This window comes from Eleginops maclovinus, chromosome 14 (assembly GCF_036324505.1).
Source record: "Eleginops maclovinus isolate JMC-PN-2008 ecotype Puerto Natales chromosome 14, JC_Emac_rtc_rv5, whole genome shotgun sequence".
Lineage (NCBI taxonomy): Eukaryota > Metazoa > Chordata > Actinopteri > Perciformes > Eleginopidae > Eleginops > Eleginops maclovinus.
Genome location: NC_086362.1, coordinates 14071463 through 14092614, shown reverse-complemented (window position 1 = coordinate 14092614; position 21152 = coordinate 14071463). Strand labels below are relative to the sequence as shown.

At 40.9% G+C, this 21152-nt stretch overlaps 1 protein-coding gene across 1 annotated transcript; it reads left to right on the top strand.

Annotated features, from left to right (window-relative positions):
* Window positions 1-1940: 1940 nt before the first annotated feature.
* On the top strand, window positions 1941-18490 carry arsj (arylsulfatase family, member J). Its single transcript, XM_063900276.1, has 2 exons — window positions 1941-2779; window positions 16233-18490. The coding sequence occupies exons 1-2, from the start codon at window positions 2469-2471 to the stop codon at window positions 17629-17631; spliced, it is 1710 nt and encodes a 569-aa protein (XP_063756346.1). The 5' UTR covers window positions 1941-2468; the 3' UTR covers window positions 17632-18490.
* Window positions 18491-21152: the final 2662 nt, after the last annotated feature.

The following is a 21152-nucleotide window of genomic DNA, read 5'->3' as shown; positions in this document are numbered from 1 at the left end:
AAACCAACAAATAAACTACATATAAGTTATTTTCCAACAATAATGACAAAAACAACTTTACTCATGAGCCAAAAAACATGGCAAGTGTCCATTCAAACTAGCTGCACCTTTACCAGCTTTGAGAACACTTTAATGATCCATCCATCTTCTCCCGCTTTTCTGTCAGGGTCGCGGAGGTAACAGCTCCAGCAGAGAGCCCCATACTTTCCTTTCCCTGGCCACATCAACCAAGTCTGACTGGGGGATTCCAAGGCGCTCCCAGGCCAGCGAAGAGGTATAATCCCTCCACCTGGTCCTAGGTCTACCCCTCGGTCTCTTCCCAGCTGGACGTGCCTGGAACACCTCCCTAGGGAGGCGCCAGGTGGCATCCTCACTAGGTGCCCGAACCACCTCAACTGGCTCCTTTCAACGCAAAGGAGCAGCGGTGATCAATAATTAATGAACATATCAGAGATATTATTCTGAAATGGACCAATCAAACAATGACTACTTTTACTGTCGCTACTTTAAGTACATTTAGATGAGAATACTTTCTACTTTCACTGGAGGAACATTTAGAATGCAGGACTTTTACTGTGACAGAGTATTCCTACACTATGGTACTTCCACTTTACTCAAGTACAAGATCTGAGTACTTCTACTTTTACTCAAGTACAAGATCTGAGTACTTCTACTTTTACTCAAGTACAAGATCTGAGTACTTCTACTTTTACTCAAGTACAAGATCTGAGTACTTCTACTTTTACTCAAGTACAAGATCTGAGTACTTCTACTTTTACTCAAGTACAAGATCTGAGTACTTCTACTTTACTCAAGTACAAGATCTGAGTACTTATACTTTTACTGAAGAAAATATGTCCCACCTCTGGCTAATGTTGTGGTTAGTTTTTTTAATTAGCAGCATGTTTCTGTATCTTGTTCCCTCATGAGTACTGACTCGCATCTTTTATTACTGAGTATTTCAGGTCTGTGCTGCTCATGTGTTCATTGTGACAATTCAGGATTTTACTACCTTGTAACTGCATCTTTTAACATTTTTGAACAAGATCTCCAACAGGATTGCTACATGTATACATTTCCTATTTCTGCTCTGCATGTGCAAAGAAATCTATATTACCTGGCAGTTTTTCTGTTGGTTTGGATTGCATGGCTACATGTACTGCGTAGTGAACAATGTTAATGTCATACAAATGCTAATCTGTTTCCTGCGTCTCTGCATGACTTCTGTCTTGAGAATGCTTTTTTTGCTGTCTGTGTGGTGCTATTGTCTTCTGTCTGTAAATCAACTAACATCGCTGGTTTCAAAAAGTCTCACCATAGGACTGCAGTTGAAATGTTAACTAACACTGTTGCATTTACAACAGAAGAATTGCTGTGCTTTATGGTCCATCAAGACCAAAACTGCTCGACCAAAGAACTGTCTCTTCCCATCTGCTGACCCCTTAAATTAATGCACACTATGAGAACAATAACTTGCTTTTATTTATTTGTACACAAAGCTACATCTTTTTACAACTGCACAGTTTTCCACTTTTCGTTTATTTAAATCTATAAGTAATTTATCTTATTATACTTTACCTATTTTGTTCTTCTGGTATATCTTTTTTCCTGTATATATTTGTCAAAATGTTTATGTTATTTTTAAATTTTTATAATTGTTTTACTTTATGGTGTGTTTATCATACAATTCATTTTCTTTGACTGCATTCCTCACCCTTCAGTAGTGTCCTACCTGAATAAATCCATTGCAGACAGAGAGGGCACTTCATCACGGGTATCTAATGTAGCCAGAATTAATGTCATTACTAAAGCTAGAAACCAAAATATTCTAAGACAATAACAAAAGACACATTAAAAATGACACTACAGCTGTGTGCATCGTCACCTCCCACTAAACCGTGGGTGTCGAGCTTTCTGAGCGGCTCATGAACGCAACAGAGTGTAGCCTAGTGCAGGGCGTCCACATGGACCTGCCTCCTGAAAAGACATCCAGAGTGAGCCTGCACTCCTCACAGGGTCTCCACTCTCCGCTCAGCAGGGACGGGATGGAGGACATGATCTGCCGTGAACGCACCGCTTCAGCCGCTTCATGGTCTGCTCGTTCTTTGGAAGTTCTGCGCGTCTTTTGACAACAACTTAATGAGTCGGAGGGGCGATATCCCATCCTCCGTGCATATTATTGTGGAACTTGTTTGCACCATGCAAACTGTTCGGCTCCCTGTGGGTTCATCCACAGAGCTGTAGCCCCTAATTTCCCCCCCACACCGCGGAGCTGTCAGTGACTGTTTGGAGCCTTAGTCTGTGGTTTGGAGAGGAGGACTGAGCACTGAACACGATGCAGACCCGATTACCAAGCGGTGCTGCCCCCCCTCTAAATATGCAACAGGTTCCTACTCGCACACACAGTCCCACTGCCCGATAGTAACCGCGCCTGGAGGTGTGGATCCGGATCTGGATCTAGCTGAACCATGTTCCTCCTGTGGGTCCCCGTGACCTTGTTCCTCGGCTTCATCGTTTCTCAGACGTGGAGCGTTCAGATGTCGTGGGATAACTGGAATGCCGACCTACGCAACCAGGAGAAGGAGTTTGAGAAGTCAAGCTCGCAGCCACACATCATCTTCATCCTGGTGGATGATCAGGGCTTCCGGGATGTGGGGTACCACGGCTCTGAGATCAAAACCCCGACTCTGGACCGGCTGGCAGCGCAGGGGGTCAAACTGGAGAATTACTACGTGCAGCCGCTCTGCAGCCCGTCCAGGAGCCAGCTCATGACCGGCAGGTAGAGTGCATTATGGTTCCCTAACATACAATAGGTCCTAAAACGTATACGAATATAAGCTGATATTTTATCTAAGAAAATGATGGTACATGAAGTCTGCCAAGCGTACAGTATGACAGAAGGTCTAGTTTCATCCTTCTTCATCTGAGTTTGCTAAAGCCCTGAAGTCTTATGTGACAATCAGGAATAAACAATGAATTCCAAATATCTTAGAATAGTTTTTCTGTCGTCAGTTGTTTGGGCATGATAACAATTGAGCAGGAGCAGGATTTACATTTGGAAATAAGTACAGGTCCCCTTCACCTTGTTCCTCAGCTTCATCGTTTCTCCGACGTGGAGCGTTCATATGTCCTGCAGCGGTCAGACTGCACAACCATCATGGCCCCTGGTAGACCCCTCATACATACATACATACATACAACAACAACAACAACAACAACAACAACAACAACAACAACAACAACAACAAACGACTAGTTGTGCAATAACAATTTGTGTGTGATATATAAACTTAAATATGTCATTATCAATAACTGTGCAATATAAACTGCCGCTATATCTCCTTCAGGATGTGTATTTTGTAAATTGTGTGTTTTTCTTTATCTTAATACATTTTTGAAATGCATATTTTTTTTTGTAAAGCTGTCTTTGGCTCTGTTGCTGCTGTAGCAACGAAATGTAAACTGGACGAGGGGGTTTCTTCCGACAAGTGGACCGCCTCCTGACCCACAGCTGCCCCGTGCAGAGGAACATGATTCAGCTTCACTCATTAGAAATGTGGCCTTTGCTCTGTGTTAAAAAAAACTTGTTCTCCCTAAAGCTTGGTAAACCCAATATAACATTTCATTCTGTTTTTCCTCTACACTAAAACACTGCATTAATGCCAAGGTACTGGGATGTAGCGAACTTGCTTAATAGTATAACAGAAGCCAGGTGAGACAGAGTTAGACAGAGGTAATATTAACAATGGTTGTTAAAAGTTAATCATAGTCATCCTGGTAGTATTTACACAGTTCTGCAGACAAACATTAACAGTGCTTTACATGCATGCTCAGTTTCAGTTGAACATCTTAATTGGTGTAAATAATCCTGTTTAACTGCTGCTTGTTAACAACCTGTCTAAGTGCTCAGTTGCATTAGTCTTTAGTGATGTCACTGCTTGCCAAGATCCCAGCACTTGAAAAGCTGAGCTAAAGCCGATACAGATGATTCCACTTCATTACTGGTGGAAATTTGACCAAGTGTACAAATATAGGCAGAGAAATGTGGCTCAATATGTAACAAGTAGTATTACACAATGAATCCATGGTGCTCTGCGTCTACAGCAGCCGTATACATTATTAGAACTAGTCCCAAAACTCAGAGCATGATTCTGGGTTCCGTCTTGTTCCTGTCGGTGGGGGCTCACATGACGGACATGGAAATCCCCCTCCTACATAAAAAAGTTAGTAAGTGGGCCTTGAGGTAAGATTTTGTAAGGACAAATTAATTTTTAAGTGTTTCCAAATGAAGGACTAGTATTGTTGCCTTAGCAACCACTTAGGGATTTAGTGGTGGAAGCAGGAAGCTGGAAGGAGATGTTAGAGGGTGGCGCGGTTAACGTACACAGAATCATGGAGGTCGAACTGTGGTCCAGCTTTGTAGTTTGATGACAGTATGTTTCACATCAGCAGTTTCCTAGATCTGCAGGGTTTCTCCTGCACCCCCCACCCAACATCTGTTCCACTCCTTGACAAAAAAGGAGAAGGCTTGCTGCGCGCAGGCTTTTTTTGGCAGGTGTCCGAGAAAATAATGAGAAAATTGCAGCCACCTCCGGGTTCCACTGCTCTGTTCGCTTCTCCAGTATGTGGAGCATGAGGCTGATATCCCTGTGGACAGATACAGTAATGTTTACATGCCTGTATTCCTGATGGGTGCAGAGGGGTTGAGTTTGAGTGAAAGAACACAGTCCGACCGTTTTGTCGTACTGAACAGACTTGTCCAGGGAAATATCAGTTCAAGTTAAGAATTGGATCCAAAACATAAGCGCCTCACTAGATTACGTTTTTACAGGTGCCTGCTCACTGAAAGTGACCAGCTTGTATCATGTCTTTATATTTTTAATTCTTGTTGAGGATCTGTCTCTACTCGCTTTTCATGCTGTTTTTATAACTGTCACCCAAATGGACAGATTCATATCTTGCCACATAAATGACTTTAATGCTCAATATTCAGCAGGGTCCAAACCAAATGGTAAGCCCTTACAGAGTGAACACAGGATACTATAATGGCTTTAAAAAGTTTGCCACAGGTTAACTAAAAGCACAAAGACATTCTTTTGAATATTAATGCTGTGGTTTCTGCAACCTCAGCATTATCTGATGCTGGCTTCAGCACGCACGTTCATCTGAGCAGCTCCAGTCCGTCTTTGTTCTTCTCCAAGTGTTGAACAGTAGCGTTTAGTGTTGACTAGTGATGGAAAGTACATTTACTCAAGTATTGTACTAAAGTACTTTTTGACACATTTGTATTTTATTTAGGTATTTTCACTTGTTGCTTCTTTAAGCTACATTTCAGAGGCAAATGTTGTACTTTGTAACCCACTCCATTTATTTTATCAGTCATATTTACGAGTTACTTTGTCCATCTAAAATACCTGGTACTTTATGCTGATCAGGCATAATACAGCACTGTACTCTCCACAGTAGTTCACGTGTCTACATTTCGTCCACATTGTCAAATTACAGTACTAAAATGCATATGTACAAAAACAGGATCATATACTGACCATGATTATATAATACTGTATACAGATCCATTCTGCACAGCGAGTACTTTATTTGTGATACTCAAAGTACATTAAGCTTATAATACTTCTGTATATATTATTCTGAAATGGGCCGTTGTGCAGAATAAGTAATTACTTTTGGTACTTAAAGTATATTTTGAGAAAAGAAACATTTTTAAATCTGAACTTTGACTTGTAATGGAGTCATTTAAGTATTTGTACTTACTTAACTCAAGTATCGGGGCGCTTCTTCCAACACTGGTATAGACACACTATTACTGTACATTTGACTTGTAACCAATCAGATAGTGCTGCAGGCAATATATTATTAATATGTTTTATATATACAAATGTATCCTGGTTGTTGTCAAGTTGTATTGACCTGCACATCAGCCAATGAAAGCTTAATAGGCTGTTTAGTACTTCACTATGTAGGTTTTCCATGTAGCTACGTCAGGAAAGCATTTTAACCAGCAATAGGGGCTGGAGAAAAGACCTCTACGCTGTCCGTCCCCTGGGAAACTCAAAGCATCAGAACCATTTCAACCTGTCTGCTTTCCTTCAAGCTGCACTGATGAGATTAGAGGCCTAAAGTCAGAGCTCTCGCTTCAAGTCCGCAGTTGTTACGCTCTTCAACCCCATCACACTCCCACTGATCTTAAGTGGATTGCCAAAGGCCAGGACAAAGGGCGCTGCTCTTGGCAGCCCCTCAAATTGAGAAATGTTAGATATGTTCGAGGAATGTACATGAAATGGTTTACCAATATTACTAAAGCCATACCACTTATTTTGCTTCCTTTGTAATTTAGTACCCAATACACACTTCAGGAGTGTCAAAGATGAATGTTCCAGAGCATGTTCCCGTACCTGTCCGGACAAATCCACTCTCTCTGGCATGTTCCATACATCATACAGGAACCACAGCTTCAACTCGACTATCAGATGCTGAATCTCTGACCTTTTCATTTATTTTCTTGGTCAGTTACACACCTACAGGCAAGAGTCCAGTAAATAGCCTCACAGTTTAGCCGGTTTAAGGTTCCATTTACATTGCTGACAAGAAACCTGAACTGTACAGATGGTTTTAATCTTGTCTTCATAGTCACCCCTGCCCACCTTCTCCATTGGCGAGAGTTGTTGAGCTGCATTAATATAAAAATGTCATGCAAATGTAATTATTAGCCTCGTACATCACTGAGAAATCTACCCTCCATCAACAAACACAAGAAGAAGAATGGGCTCTAGGGTCCCTGCGCAGTAAAGGAGGCTCCAGCATGGTGGCTTGGTTCCAAAAGCTCTTTTGTCTTATACTTTAGCCCACTAAACGTAAATCTGGGCTGAACCACGAGGAGTAAGGGGGCGTTTATTTGCTCAAAGCAGTTTTTTCTCTCTGCTCCTCACCGGATAAAAGTGCCTCTCCTACTTATACACACACTTATCTCAAACTCTTCTTAGCCGTCCATTCACCTTTTTCTTGTTGTTTCAGTGATCTGTCAGCATTTCCCCCCCATGTCTCCCCCCACACCAGTCCTAGAAATCTGGATTGATGACCAGAGCAAAGGGAATGTTTTGGGGTGACGATTAAGCATTGCTTCTATAGACGCTTCGAGTTTGGATTCTGAAAGTACGTCCTTAAAAGAAAGATCCCCCATATTTTTGCAGGAGCAAAAAAGAAGATTTTCAGAGATAGCAAAACATAAACGAAGACCCTGCTTAAAGGAAGAGCTAAGTAAGAAGAACTACCCCAGGGCTGACTTTGATTAAATACAGAGCGCTGAGTTCGGGCTGCTTATTTAAACCATATGTGAGCAAACGTGGAGCAGGAACACAGGAGAAGGCCCAGCCGGGCAGCAGATCTGCTCGGGAAGCTCTACAGCCTCAGTGGCTGGAGCGGTGGCCAATGCACTTGTCTTGTGGGACTTGAGTGATTGCCAGCGTTTGGTGATTCAACTTTAATGACGTGTGTGATTTGTTGGGCTTGTGGTTCAGCGCCTGTGTAAATAAACCAGAAAGATAGCGTGATTACAGCAGCATTCAAGAACATAACTCAGCTTTTACTTGAGGAATGTACAGCACCCTCGCAGTGATAACACTTCCCTGCCCGTATACGGCTTTAATCCAGGGTAGATAAAGGATCCAGTAACCTAGTACTCAAGTACTGTACTTTAGTACAATTTTTAGATACTTGTACTTTCCTTGAGTATTTCCATTTTATGCTACTTCGTACTTTTACTCCACTACATGTATTTAATCCCTTTAGTTACTTTACAGATCTGGATTAATGATGGTAAATATAATCAGCCCTTAAATCAGACTTTAGTTCACCTGGAGTAAATCCAGCAGCTACCCTGCAGTATACAAAGCCATTCAAACTAGCTGCACCTTTACCAGCTCTGAGAACACTTTAATGATCAATCATTATAAAACATATCAGAGATATTATTCTGAAATGGACCAATCAAACAATGCCTACTTTTACTGTCACTACTTTAAGTACATTTAGATGAGAGTACTTTCTACTTTTACTGGAGGAACATTTAGAATACTTTTACTGTGACAGAGTATTCCTACACTCTGGTACTTCCACTTTACTCAAGTACAAGATCTGAGTACTTCTACTTTTACTCAAGTACAAGACCTGAGTACTTCTACTTTTACTCAAGTATAAGGTCTGAATACTTCTACTTTTACTCAAGTGTAGGTCTGAGTACTTCTACTTTTACTCAAGTACAAGATCTGAGTACTTCTCCCAGCTCTTGATAACCTGTTTTATTTTTAAAGAAGCCATTAATCAGTTGCAGTGGACATGTGGAAGGACTGCTGGGCAGGAAGGGACCCCCAGAGGGCAGCACTTACTGCAGTCATTATTTTAAGGCCTCGTAAATACTAAAGATCTAGAACTGTCCTTCAGGTGCCCCAAGCCTTGCAATGTCAAGACCCAGTTCCTTTGAGAATCCCCTTGTATGTCAGAGAGAAACTACACAGGTACACTTTGAAAGTCTTTGCGCTTCACCTGAAAGCGCTGTGTGGAGACCTGGGGCTGATGACTGATGTTAGGAGGAATCACAGGCTGCACTTAGCATGACATTCTCATTACACGGCTGTAACCTTTCGGTATGTGAACACCACCAAACCTGCAGGAGCTGGGGGTGGGGGCACTTAAGGGGTCAAACTTTAACACACACACACAGACACACACTCTAACATACACGTCTTAATACATTTTCACATGTATGTTTTTTCCATTCTCTTCCCTTCTTGGGTCTTACCATCCATTATATTCACTTCAGATTTTACAAGGCCGTTCTTTCTCAGTTCCATTGCTCTGGCACTGATGTAAAAGCTCTTTTAAAAATAAATGAAGTGAAAGGCAGACATGGAAAAATACTTCTACATGGAAGGAATACAAAAGGGATTGAAGATAATGCAGTATGTTACATCCAAAAGTGGTTTTATAGACATTTATGGGCAAGTAGCAAGATTAGGTTTACAATGCCCTATGCTTGTGAATAGTCTGGAAAGATTACGAAGAAAAAGATTTTACAAGTAACCACTGTTCATCTAGTTAACTATAAATAATGCAGTTTTTGTTTCCAACAGCTTGTGTTGCGTCTATTCTTTTAGAAAGAAACACTTTCCCATGCCAAGCTTGATTGACTTGTTGTTTACGTTTATGTCTTACCCACAAACACATGTTGCATTCATTTCTTCCCTTCATTCCCATCCCGTTCTTATTGCATTGCGTTCATTTCTCATCGCCTAATGACACATCAACAAAGCCTCCCGATCCCCCAGTGTACATGTCTGTAGTTGGGTTTCAAAACTCCCTGCCTAGACCACCAAGACATCCTTCTCATCGCCATATGTAACCATACTCCCTTTTGGCTCCCTCTGTGCCCAGTGTGGTCTCATATGGATCCATCGACCTGACCTCAAAAGTTTACGATGAATAGAGGTATCAAATTCGGAATTGTGCTTTGTTATTATGCTGAGGAGTTCAGTTGAAATCTGTGGGAATTATTGTTACCAAATTATTGTTTCCTAACTTGATCTCAAAAATGTTTGGAGGTGTCTAACCCAGATGCGATTTTGTTTAAGCAAAGCATTGAGCAAAACAGACTAGGACTGTTACAACTTATCAATTTAAAACAAATGTCCCCACTGTTTTGGATACACAGCCTGCACTCAGGCTATGTTAGGTATGAGCAGAAAGACAACCAATTATTAGAGAAAATGGCATTTGTTGCTTGTGTCTCTTCAATTGAAAAGTGGAAAATTCGGAAATGAAAGCAAAACAGCAGAGATCAAGTCGTACGCAATTTTTGATTTGAACTTTTTAATTTCTAATTATGTGCAATACCTTGTTTGGTTTTATGCTGCTCTTACAACATTTTTTCCCAGTTTGGGATTAATAAAGTACTTCTTATCTTCTGATCTTATCTTAATTGCACGGTTACAGTTTATTAAAGAACTTAATGGACCAAAATACCTTCCGTCTTTTCTTTCCATTTGTGATAGATCAATTTAGCAAATAGTGAGGCTTTACCATCACTGAGTAATCTTGCTTGGATTTCAATGAGATTTTACTTGCCGGAGATTTTAACTGGGACTGGTTGTCCTCTGTCTCGGACAGTTTTAAATCTAAATGTGACTAAATGCAACTAATCAATAGTCCAACTCGCCCTAATCTTAAACACGCAGATAAATCCTCTCTCATTGACTTATTTTTAACAAATGCGCCTCATACATTTTTGGATATTGGTATTTTTGCAAATGATATGAGTGACCATTGTGCTATACCTACAATCAGGAAAGCTAAGCTTCCAAAAGCAAGATCACAAATTGTTTTTAAACGTGATCTTAAACACTTCTGCGAACAAGCTTTTTTTCATGATCTCTGGAATTTTGAGTGGGAAAAAAGCTCTCTCATTGTTGATGTTGAACTGGCATGGAACTACTTTCATGAGGCTTTTATTAAAATTATAAATTAACATGCTCCTTTCTGCAAATATAGGGTGGAAGGCCAAACAAATCTTTGGTTTACCCCTCAACTGACCAGCCTTCTAACGGAAAAGGAAATTGCCTGGGCTAGGTCCAGAAAAAATCCAAATCCCAGCCATATTGGGTTGTTTTTAGGCAGCTCCGAAATCGTTTTACCCTTCTCGTCACAAAGGCTAAATCTGAGTTCTACATCTCTAAAATTACTAGCAACTTAAATGATCCAAAACATTTCTGGAAGGTAATAAAACATTCATTTGGAACCGAAACTAAAAATGAATTACCAGCCTGCATTGTTAATGATTCACGTTCTATCACTGACAAATCGGCCATTCTAAACTGTTTTAATGGACATTTCATTTCTTCCGGGTCTTTTGTTTGAGTCCTTACACCAAGACCCAAAACAGAAGGTTGAATCCTCACCACCCCCATCCCATTCCATGGTTCATCCATTTAATGTCACGTTTATTGGTTTTAGAGGTCCATGCCTTACAGAATCTGGATACACACAAATCAGCAGGTCCTGACAAGATTGATCCTTATTTTCTTAAGTTAGCTGCAGACTTTATAGCAGAACCGCTAAGTAATCTTTTTAATCCGACTATTTCCAACAATGAGATCCCTAACATATGGAAATCTGCATATGTTCTTCCTTTGCTGAAAGCAGGGGATCCCTCATCTGTTAATATTTATAGGCTAAAAAGAACCCAATGCCTCCAGTTTGCTGGTTCATCTTCCTCCTTCCTTCCTATATCAAAGGGTGTGCCCCAGGGTTCCATTTTAGGCCCTCTGCTGTTCACCATATATGTCAATAATCTCTGTAATAACTTATCAAATGCTGCTTACCATTTCTATGCAGATTACACTGTTACTTATTGTTCATCCCCTTGCATAGTACACATTCTTAACTTCCTCCAATCTGCCTTTGATGTTGTTCAATCCCATTTAACTAAAGTTGGTATTAAATGCTGAGGAATCAAAATTCATGATTTTCTCAAATGGAAAAAAGGTTAACCTCTACTCTCCCCAAGATCTCGGCAACTCAAGGGACGGACATTGAAATGGTCACCACGTATACATATCTAGATATTATTATTGATCAGAACCTCTTTTAAATCACACATTGAAAAAGTAGTTTTCAAGCTAAAAATAAAATGAGGTTTCTTTTACAGAAACGAATCCTGCTTCTCCCTTCAGGTTAGGAAACGTTTGATCTCTGCTACGTTTTTACTATGGTGACTGGTGATTACATGCACGCCACAGACCAGTGCCCAAGGACTTTGGATACTGTGTACTACGATACACACTACGATTTATCACTGGCTGTGGATATCGTGTACACCATTGTACTTTGTTCATTGCTGCTAAATGTCCATCGCTGTATGCACGCAGACTTACCCATTGGTTGGGTTTCATATATAAATCGCTTCTTGGGCTGGTCCCTTTTTTCTTTGCACATATGTGTAAAAAATATAATATATATGGCCTACGCTCTGATGACTTCATACAGATGTTAGTTCCAAAAGTAAGAACTGAATTATGGAAAAAAGCTTTTAAATTTGCAGCCCGTTCTGCTTGGAATAATATACAGAAGGAGCTGAAATTGTCAGATATTATAACCATGGGGGTTTCAAGTCCATTTTAAAGGAAAAGGAACAAAATACTCTTTTTGGTTGTGATTGCTCTTTTATCCCTTCAATGAAGTTGTCTTAAAATTGTGCCAGTTTTTATACTTTTAACAGTATCTTATATTTTCATACTGACTGGTTTTTACCATTTCTTCAGTTTTTTGTGTTGTATTCGTCTGCCTGTATTGTTTGTAACACTGTTGTTGCTGCTTTTCTTGGCCAGGTCTCTCTTGGAGACTTACCTGGTTAAATAAAGGATATAAATAGACCCCTGTTAAAGATATTTTGAATTTACAACATAATGCCATGGCTTTGTTTGAATATTTCATATCATTGGACAGAGACTTTCTGAATTTCAATCGAGCAGAAAACTTAGCAATATCACTAAAAAGACAGTACTGTATATTCTCAATTATAATAGGCCATCAAGTCTACTGTCAGGTGCATTTAAATACATTGAAATGCTTGTGCTCAATTGCCCCAAAATACAGGTCTGTTTGTATCCACTGTTTAGCAACCTTGTGGAAAGAAGCCATTTACTAAGCGGTTGGTGTGCGATTTGAGTGGAAGGAGCAAAAACAGAGCTTAAGCAGAAACCCCAAGAATAATAAAAAGAAGAGAATTGGTAAAACGTATAGATTTGTAACATGTTTTTTTCTCGTTGCATGGCATACCCGATTTATTTAATTTAAAAGACACTTTACAGTAGGATAAGTGCTTTTTTTAAAATCAGATTTACTACTTGATTAATGAAACAAATAATGGAATAGTTGTCATTGAGAACAGAGTACTGACAGGATCACTCCTCTTTAGAGAACTAACAGCTCTGCTCCCAGGGTCCTGCAGAAAGTCTGAAACCCAGTGGTGATGAGTAGGGTCAGTGGTCAGGGTTTCCCAACAGAAACTGGTCTGTGGTGGTGGTCAGAGCAGAGTTGTGACATAATTGCATACACAGACACAAAACCAAGTGCAAAGCTACAAGGCTACAGCTGACATCTGTTCAGTTGGCTGTTTGTGCATATTGACCGTTTAAAAACGTGCTGTACCAGAAGCAGTGCCAGCCTGACATCATAACCTGTTACTTAATATGGTTGTACGTAATTACAACTCCCACATGTGCATAACTGATCCTCCTGACAGGCTAAAGGCAAATGACTGTACGGCCAAACGTATTAAGTGTGCAGTGTTCCTTATTATTCATTAAACATTTATTTTTAAATGTTGTACCAGGAAGCAGACACTAGTTCTTTCTGGATTGAAAAAGTGTGAATAACAAAATCTCTTTGGCAGAGGATTTCAAAGTTGATGTAAACATTATTCAGTCAAAGATCTCTGTACATTATGTCTAGGAAAAAGACACTTCACCAAAGTAAAGCACGAGTTGATGGTCGAGCTAACTTGTGTATGTGTTGCAGTTACAGTCTGCTGTTATGTGGATATGTTTTACTGTATTGTTTTTGTTGGAGTAGGATTTGAATTAAAAATCACTCCTATTATTGGGATGTTTGGAATGTTGCACATAACACTGGATAGTGACTTTTCATTCTCAAGGGGCAATGGAGGCTTTCTGGGCCTGACCACATTCTAGCTTCTCCTCAGACTGAATCTTCCTCTCTGGAAACCAAAACTAGACACTTTATTTCACTCCCTCTCCCTGGTTACAGCTTGACTGCACACCACTAACCTCAAGGAATAGCATTAGAGGGTTAAAAGAAGGAGAAAAGCCATCCAGCTTTTTCAGTTCCTTGGGTCTGGGTCGTATTGCTTTCACTCACAGCAGAGAGAAAGGAAGTCAGAACTCGCTCCTCGCTCTCACCGGAAGTTGATTTCTGTGCGCCATCTTAAGTTCCGTGGTGCTTATTTGTGCCGGAGGATCGAGGATCGATAACCGAGGAACCACCAGGCCATCCTCCGGTGAAATCCTCAGCCACTCGCCCTGCCCCCTTACTGTGTCTCCGTCACTGATTGGACGCTGCAGCGCGTCATTGATCTGATGCTTCTTAGCCGAGAGCAGTTTTACAGTGGAGTGAAGACATTAAACTCAAGGGAATCACTCCTCAGTTTATAGAGTGTTTTCAATTAATGTATCATATCTGAACAACAAAGTGGAAAAAATTGGAAACATTTTTCACAAACTCCAATTCATTTTTATTAAAAGACTATTATTTATTAAAATTCTTATTGCATTATGTATTTGGGTCTACACCAATTGATACACATGTGTACTAACAGAGGTGGGGGATGGATGGGGGGGTAGTTTGTGTGTGAATAAAATGGGGACAGAGCTGGCTGCTGTCAGACGATCCCGCTGTACCGGCGTCATCACAAACGGACGTCGCTTCACGTGGCGCTCCGAGGAAAGGACGTCCCATTGCTCTTAAAACTCATTTCCTTTCTTCATCTCTCTTCGTGTGGTTTCCTTGCACAAGGAAAACATGCAAGTGAGGGACGCAGGGATGCAACTTAAGAGGAGTGAGATCTACCCAATGATGACAAAGATGACTAGCCATATCTTAAGTCATACCACTAATCCTACAACTCATAGTTCTGATTGAGTACATACTGTGTATTTACTGTGTGTATGATTGGCGGCATTTAGCATTGTAAGCTAAACACCACTTCCTTTGCAAGACTGTGGTAACTTCAGAGGTCATCCTTACCATGACACTGCTTTAGGAGCAACAAATTCAGGCAGCAGCTGACAGTTTTATGTGTTGGATAAATTTAGAAGCCTTTAGGTAACGTAAATACGTTTAAGGCACCGTATGGAGCCGCTGTGCGGTTTGACCGTTTTGAACTACTGGAGAAGATGATGGTTAACACACTGAACTGTATGCTACAGGAGCTCGATAGGGTAAGAAAACACAATTTAGTTTCAGGGGATTATAACAAATACTCATTTATGGATATTATATTCCATTGTGCATGAAATATCAACCTAAACACATACAGTAGTTACAGAGTTATTTCTAAGGGACAATCATAGCTACTGTACAAGAGGGAGTTTGACATTCTTCATATCTTTTCAATTCTAAAGCCTATTGTGCAAAAGCTAAAATCTAATCAGAGTATTTCACAGAGCAAATTTAAAGTGGCTTAAAAACATGCTGACAACAGGAGCATGTTGCTATAGCTACCATGATGCCTGCTATTATAAGATGATTGTATTGTCTGCACTTGCTGTCGTGTTGTTGTGTTGCTTCCTCTTGTGGTGTTTCACAATGGGACCAGAATAGAAATAAACCTTCAGATTTATAATGTTTACAGTGACTGTGCAGTGTTTAGATTTTTTATTCAACAATTAGAAAAAGTAGTAGTAGTTTAAAGTTGATGCAGGTGGTCCCTTTGCCTCATTTCAGGGCTTATGAGAGGCCTTCATGGGTCCATTATTGGATCCAAAATATATGAATGTCGTACTTGAACCAGAAAGGCAATGTTTATTAATGTAATTTTGTTTTTAAATCTGATATATAAGCTTTAAGCATTGATGTTCAATACTCAACCCTACACATTTTGTGCAGCAGTGGCTTTTGTCAGGCTTATCAAGGGAGCTTTAAGTCATTCTAGAGCGTTGTATCTGAAGCAGCTGCTGAGTTATTGATGATGTGGTGGTGTGGGAATGGGAGAGTCTTGAAATTCCAATGGTTGGAGAGGGTTTGTTCTGAGATGAAATGAATCAACAATTCTGTTCTACAATGGTAGATCAACTGTAATGTAGTCGCTTTGTGTCGTAATAAAGTCAATAAACCCCAAATGTTGGTCTGACATTTGTGCCAAAAGCACTTGAGAGTTAACATTGGCAGAGAAATTAGTCAATACTTGTTTTTAACGGTTCTCAATCCAGGGTGTTGGCTTGCTGCCAATATGGCTGCTTCTTCATCTCCAGGTCACAACTCTGTTTCCATTCTGTTCTTGAGTGACGGGTTTTCCGTTTTTTTTTTAACCGACAAATAAAATAGTAGATACTTGTATTTTCTTCTACTACACGCCAAGCTTTTATGGAAGTTGCATTTTGCTTTCAAACTGTTGTTGACGGCAGATATCTGTTTTTATTTTGTAGGTATCAGATCCACACAGGCCTTCAGCACTCCATCATCCGAGCTACACAACCAAACTGCCTGCCCCTGGAAAATGTCACCCTGCCCCAGAAGCTAAAGCAAGCAGGCTACTCCACCCACATGGTGGGTAAGTGGCACCTGGGCTTCTACAAGCGTGGCTGTCTGCCCACACAGCGTGGCTTCGATACTTTCTTCGGTTCCCTTCTTGGAAGTGGGGACTACTACAGTCACTATAAATGTGAAGGACCTGGAATGTGTGGCTATGATTTGTATGAAGGGGAAGAGGCAGCTTGGGAACAGGACCGAGGATTGTATTCAACTGTGATGTTTACCCGAAAGGCTATCAACATCTTAGCCAATCACGATCCTCGCAGACAACCCTTGTTTCTCTATTTAGCCTATCAGGCGGTTCATTCGCCGCTGCAGGTTCCGGCCCAATACCTCGAGCGCTACAAGGGTATTCCAAACTTGCACCGTCGTAAATATGCCGCCATGGTGTCGTGCCTGGACGAATCCATCCACAACCTCACGCTAGCGCTAAAACGCTACGGTTATTATGACAACACAGTTATAGTTTACTCCTCAGATAATGGAGGCCAGCCTTTAGCAGGTGGAAGCAATTGGCCCTTGAGGGGAAGTAAAGCCACCTACTGGGAAGGGGGGATCCGGGCAGTGGGCTTCGTTCATAGTCCACTGTTGGTAAACAAAGGGACAAAATGTCGGTCTTTGGTCCACATCACTGACTGGTTCCCTACACTGGTGACTCTGGGAGAAGGGACTTTAGACGAAGATCTAAATCTGGACGGGTACGATGTCTGGGAGGCCATCAGTGAAGGCCGTCCATCTCCTCGCCATGACATTCTTCACAACATTGACCCAATCTACGTAAAAGCTAAAAATGGTTCCTGGAAGGCCGGGTATGGTTTATGGAACACTGCCATCCGAGCAGCGCTGCGGGTGGGCCACTGGAAGCTACTGACGGGGGTCCCCGGTTACAGCGACTGGGTGCCCCCGCAGACCTTCTCCAACCAGCGGCTAACAAACCGCTGGCACAATGAGCGCGTCCGTTGGGACCGGGGTAAGTCCATCTGGCTGTTCAACATCACAGCCGACCCTTACGAGAGAGTGGACCTGTCCCAGCGCTACCCCCACTTAGTGAAGAAGATGCTGCTACGGCTAGCGCAGTACAACAAGACTGCAGTGCCGGTACGCTACCCGGCTAAAGACCTGCGCTCTAATCCTCAGTACAATGGGGGGGTGTGGGGCCCCTGGTACAAAGAGGAGAGGGAGGATCCAGAGGAAGATGAGAGATACAATAACTTGCTCACCAACCACCTTGGAAAAAGAAGGTGGAAAAAGAAATCCAAAAACAGAAAGTTGAAAAGGAAGGTAGAAGAGTAGCCTACGGTTGTGAAACAAAACTTCAGTTGCCTTTCTCAGGGATTGACACCTCCTGTCTCAGGATTGTCCTCTTCGGATGATCTTACTCTAGCTAGTTAACACTTGATTCCACTATATAATGTATGAAAAACAATGCGAATGGACCTTTTGAAATGTGTCGAGAGATTAAGAAAAAGATCCTCTCATTGAAACACTGGTGTCATGTCCAGACACAACTTCGACCTCATGTTGATGTCAGGAGCATCTAAAGAATGTTCCCTTCTTCTGGATTGATTTGCATGTTTGAACTGTTGTCACCTTTTGATTGTTCTGTAGATTTATGTCCCATTAAATGTTCTTAGACAGTTGCCATAAATTTTGGTGACAGAAAAATCGAGTCGACATAGTTCTATTATGTTGTTGATAGGAATGATACAGTTCCGTGAAAACAGATTTATGTGGGTTTGAATTTATGTATGTTGGTTTTATAAGCACAGTTTGTCTAAAACTTTAGAATAATACATTTTGTTCCCTTTTGGAGATGATGTCTGTTCTGGCATAAGGCCAGCCCGAATGTAAGACAAGCTAACAAAATAAAAGCCCCGGAAACAAAGCTCTTTGTTTCCAGCAATCTTTCAAGCTGTCTGGTTTGCATTTCATGACAGAAAGATTTACTTTATTCTGATGACAATGAGTAATGTGGTAACTGGAATCTTTCCTTTTATGAAGCTGACACACTTCCACTTAGTACATGTATTCATGGGAAATACACACAATTGTCATATGAGAGGAGATAAACACCTAAATGCTGTATTGCAGTCCCTGGCATGATGTGCTGTACAAAGAGTTGTGTTCTAAATAAAAAATAAATGGAACTATTCACGTGGAGTGAAATTAACAATCTGTATAAATATATTTCTCATAGGAATCTGCTGCTTGGCACCCATGTAAAATACACAAAGCTCAAAATGTTGATGTCTGTCCTGAGCTCTACATGAGTTGTGCAAGGCTTTGGTGTACGTTACAGGCCAATTAGCCATTTTAATGACACTGAATGACTACTAAATGTACTGTACCAGAAAAGATTTATAGTTCATGTTCTGTGCTGTTGTTGTTAGCTTCTATTTGTCTTTCAAAAACAATACAAGGCTTTGGCCCTGTTACAATCTGAGATCTTGAAATGATTTGGAACACATGAATCAACAGGAGCTCCAGAGAGAGGGGCTTTTCCTGCACATCCCTCCCATTCAGTCTAACCCCAGCCTCAGAGCTAAGTGATGACCTCAGCCCGTTCGGGCTCCGACTTCACTTTCCAACAGCCCTTGTGATAACAGTTTATGCTGATATGAAGATTGGCCTTTCAAATCCAAAGAAGGTGAGGTATAGTAGTTTTTCAAAAGCTCCTTTACATTGATAAGTTTCTACAGGCAAGACTGTAGGAACAAGAATTAACCTGACTGAGCTGGTCTTCACTCCTGACCGTATAACACTAGGGATGCACTCAGTATCATGACCCACAGCTGAGAATATTGAAGATCAGATTCTTGTTTCATTGTGCTGAGCCTCCTTTCCCATGGGCCTTAGGAACAGTTAAACCCTGGATTCTCTGGGAATTCACATTTGCTTTCACTTAAGGGCATTACCATCTTTCTTCTTGTGGGAAAAACAAGGGTATTTTTTCCTTTAACCATGCTGTAAGGCAATACATCAACCACCCCCCCTGCTTCCATCCTGCCCCCTCACATTAAAAATGCCCATTTGTGCTCATTGGGAATGATATGGAAAATAAGCCTGACATATTGCATGTAAGCTTTGATCAAAGTGAAGTGCAGCAGTGCACATTTTTCTGGATTTTCCTTTTTTTTCCTCAGCTATGGCTCCGTGTGAAACATATCGTTTAAGTCCTTGCATGATCAAGGTGCAAATAAGCCGAATTATGTGTAGCCAACTGGAAAGAGAGGACCGCCTCCCTTCCAAGAGCTACATGTGAAACACCATGACTCAGCTAGGCTGTGGCTCTAAAGTATCTTTCCCAAAGACAAGCGATGAAAAACAAGACAAATCAGCTGTTGCCCAAACGAATCAGATTTAATTCAGAATCCATGAAACATCTTGTGAACACCCCCCCACCAAAAGCCAAAACAAATGTAACGCCTGCAGAGCCTACAGTCAGAGCGTGACACATGGCGGGGCTTCGCTTTCCAGCTACTTGGCAAAAGTGGGACATTCCGATCATCAGACGTCGTTGAGTTTTTTCATGTGGTTGTACGAGCATTAGATGATGCTCTCAAGTTTGACTGACATCATAGGAAATCCTGCCTGGGAAGTGAAAAGTCTGCAAAATGATAAAGTTGATATTCTTTTTTCCTGCAGGAAGCATGTTGGAGTTCACATGTACATTACATAGTGTACCTGCTGGACAAAGACTGAGCATACTGTACTTTTGTAATTACAAGGTACATAAGTTTGAGCCACTCGGACATGTATTGCAACCCATATGAAGATTAAGTGTGTGACAAAAGTGAGTTAGCGTGATAGACAGTCTCCTGGCTGCTGTCTCTCTCCAGACGGGATTTCCTGTAATGAGCAATTTCCCCCTTTAACAAAGTTCCAGCCCTCCAACTTTATACCTTATGGCCAAGTGTTGTGCTTCCTCCCTTAATATCTTAATTTCTTCTTCCCTTTCATTAATCTTGTTAGATAATTGCCCATATTTATCTTTTTGTATCAGCCATTTAGACCGCTTCCTTTTTCTTTTTCTCTCTGTCATTAATCTTGTGATACACTTTTCATGTCCTCTGATCCGCCGTCTTTCTTCCTTTGCTCCCTGCTTAGCTCAGCGGAAGTCCTCCAAAGGTTTAGCTCATGTCCTGGCCTGTGGATTGATGTGTTGGATCCCAAACACAAACACAATGCCTCCCTCTCTCAGCAGTAGTGAGCCCCAGGCCAGCTCTAAACACACGTCCTCCTGATTTCTCTGCAAAGACAAGACCCGACAATTTTCCTTTTCCTTTGCTCAGAGTTAATCAGCTGCAGAGGATAATCTTTGCTGTAATACGGATTAGACTACATTCATCTGTATTGTCATTGCTCAGAGCACAAGTACTTAAGACAACGAAATGTACTTAGCATCTAACCAGAAGAGTAAAACAACAGAAAGTGCAGAGTTGTTCAAGTATAATATAAATATATATATATATATATATATATATATATATATATACGTCTGACGGATATAAACAAACTGAATACATTTACAGTATGAACATTGTGAGGAGGGATAAACATTATTTAACCACAATATAGAAATTGGAAAACACTATAAATCACAATACAGACACTCCCCACAGAATAAATATAGACGTTATTGAATAAATAATTTGAGGTCAGTCATCAAATTCAGCAATATAAGTCTTACAGCATTATGCTTTCATTTACAACAGTAACTGTATATCTAAGCAATCTGTAGATTGCAGGTAAATAAAACATATATCCAGCCTATGAGGAATGGATATGAGGTATATGTCCATTATGTATGGTCC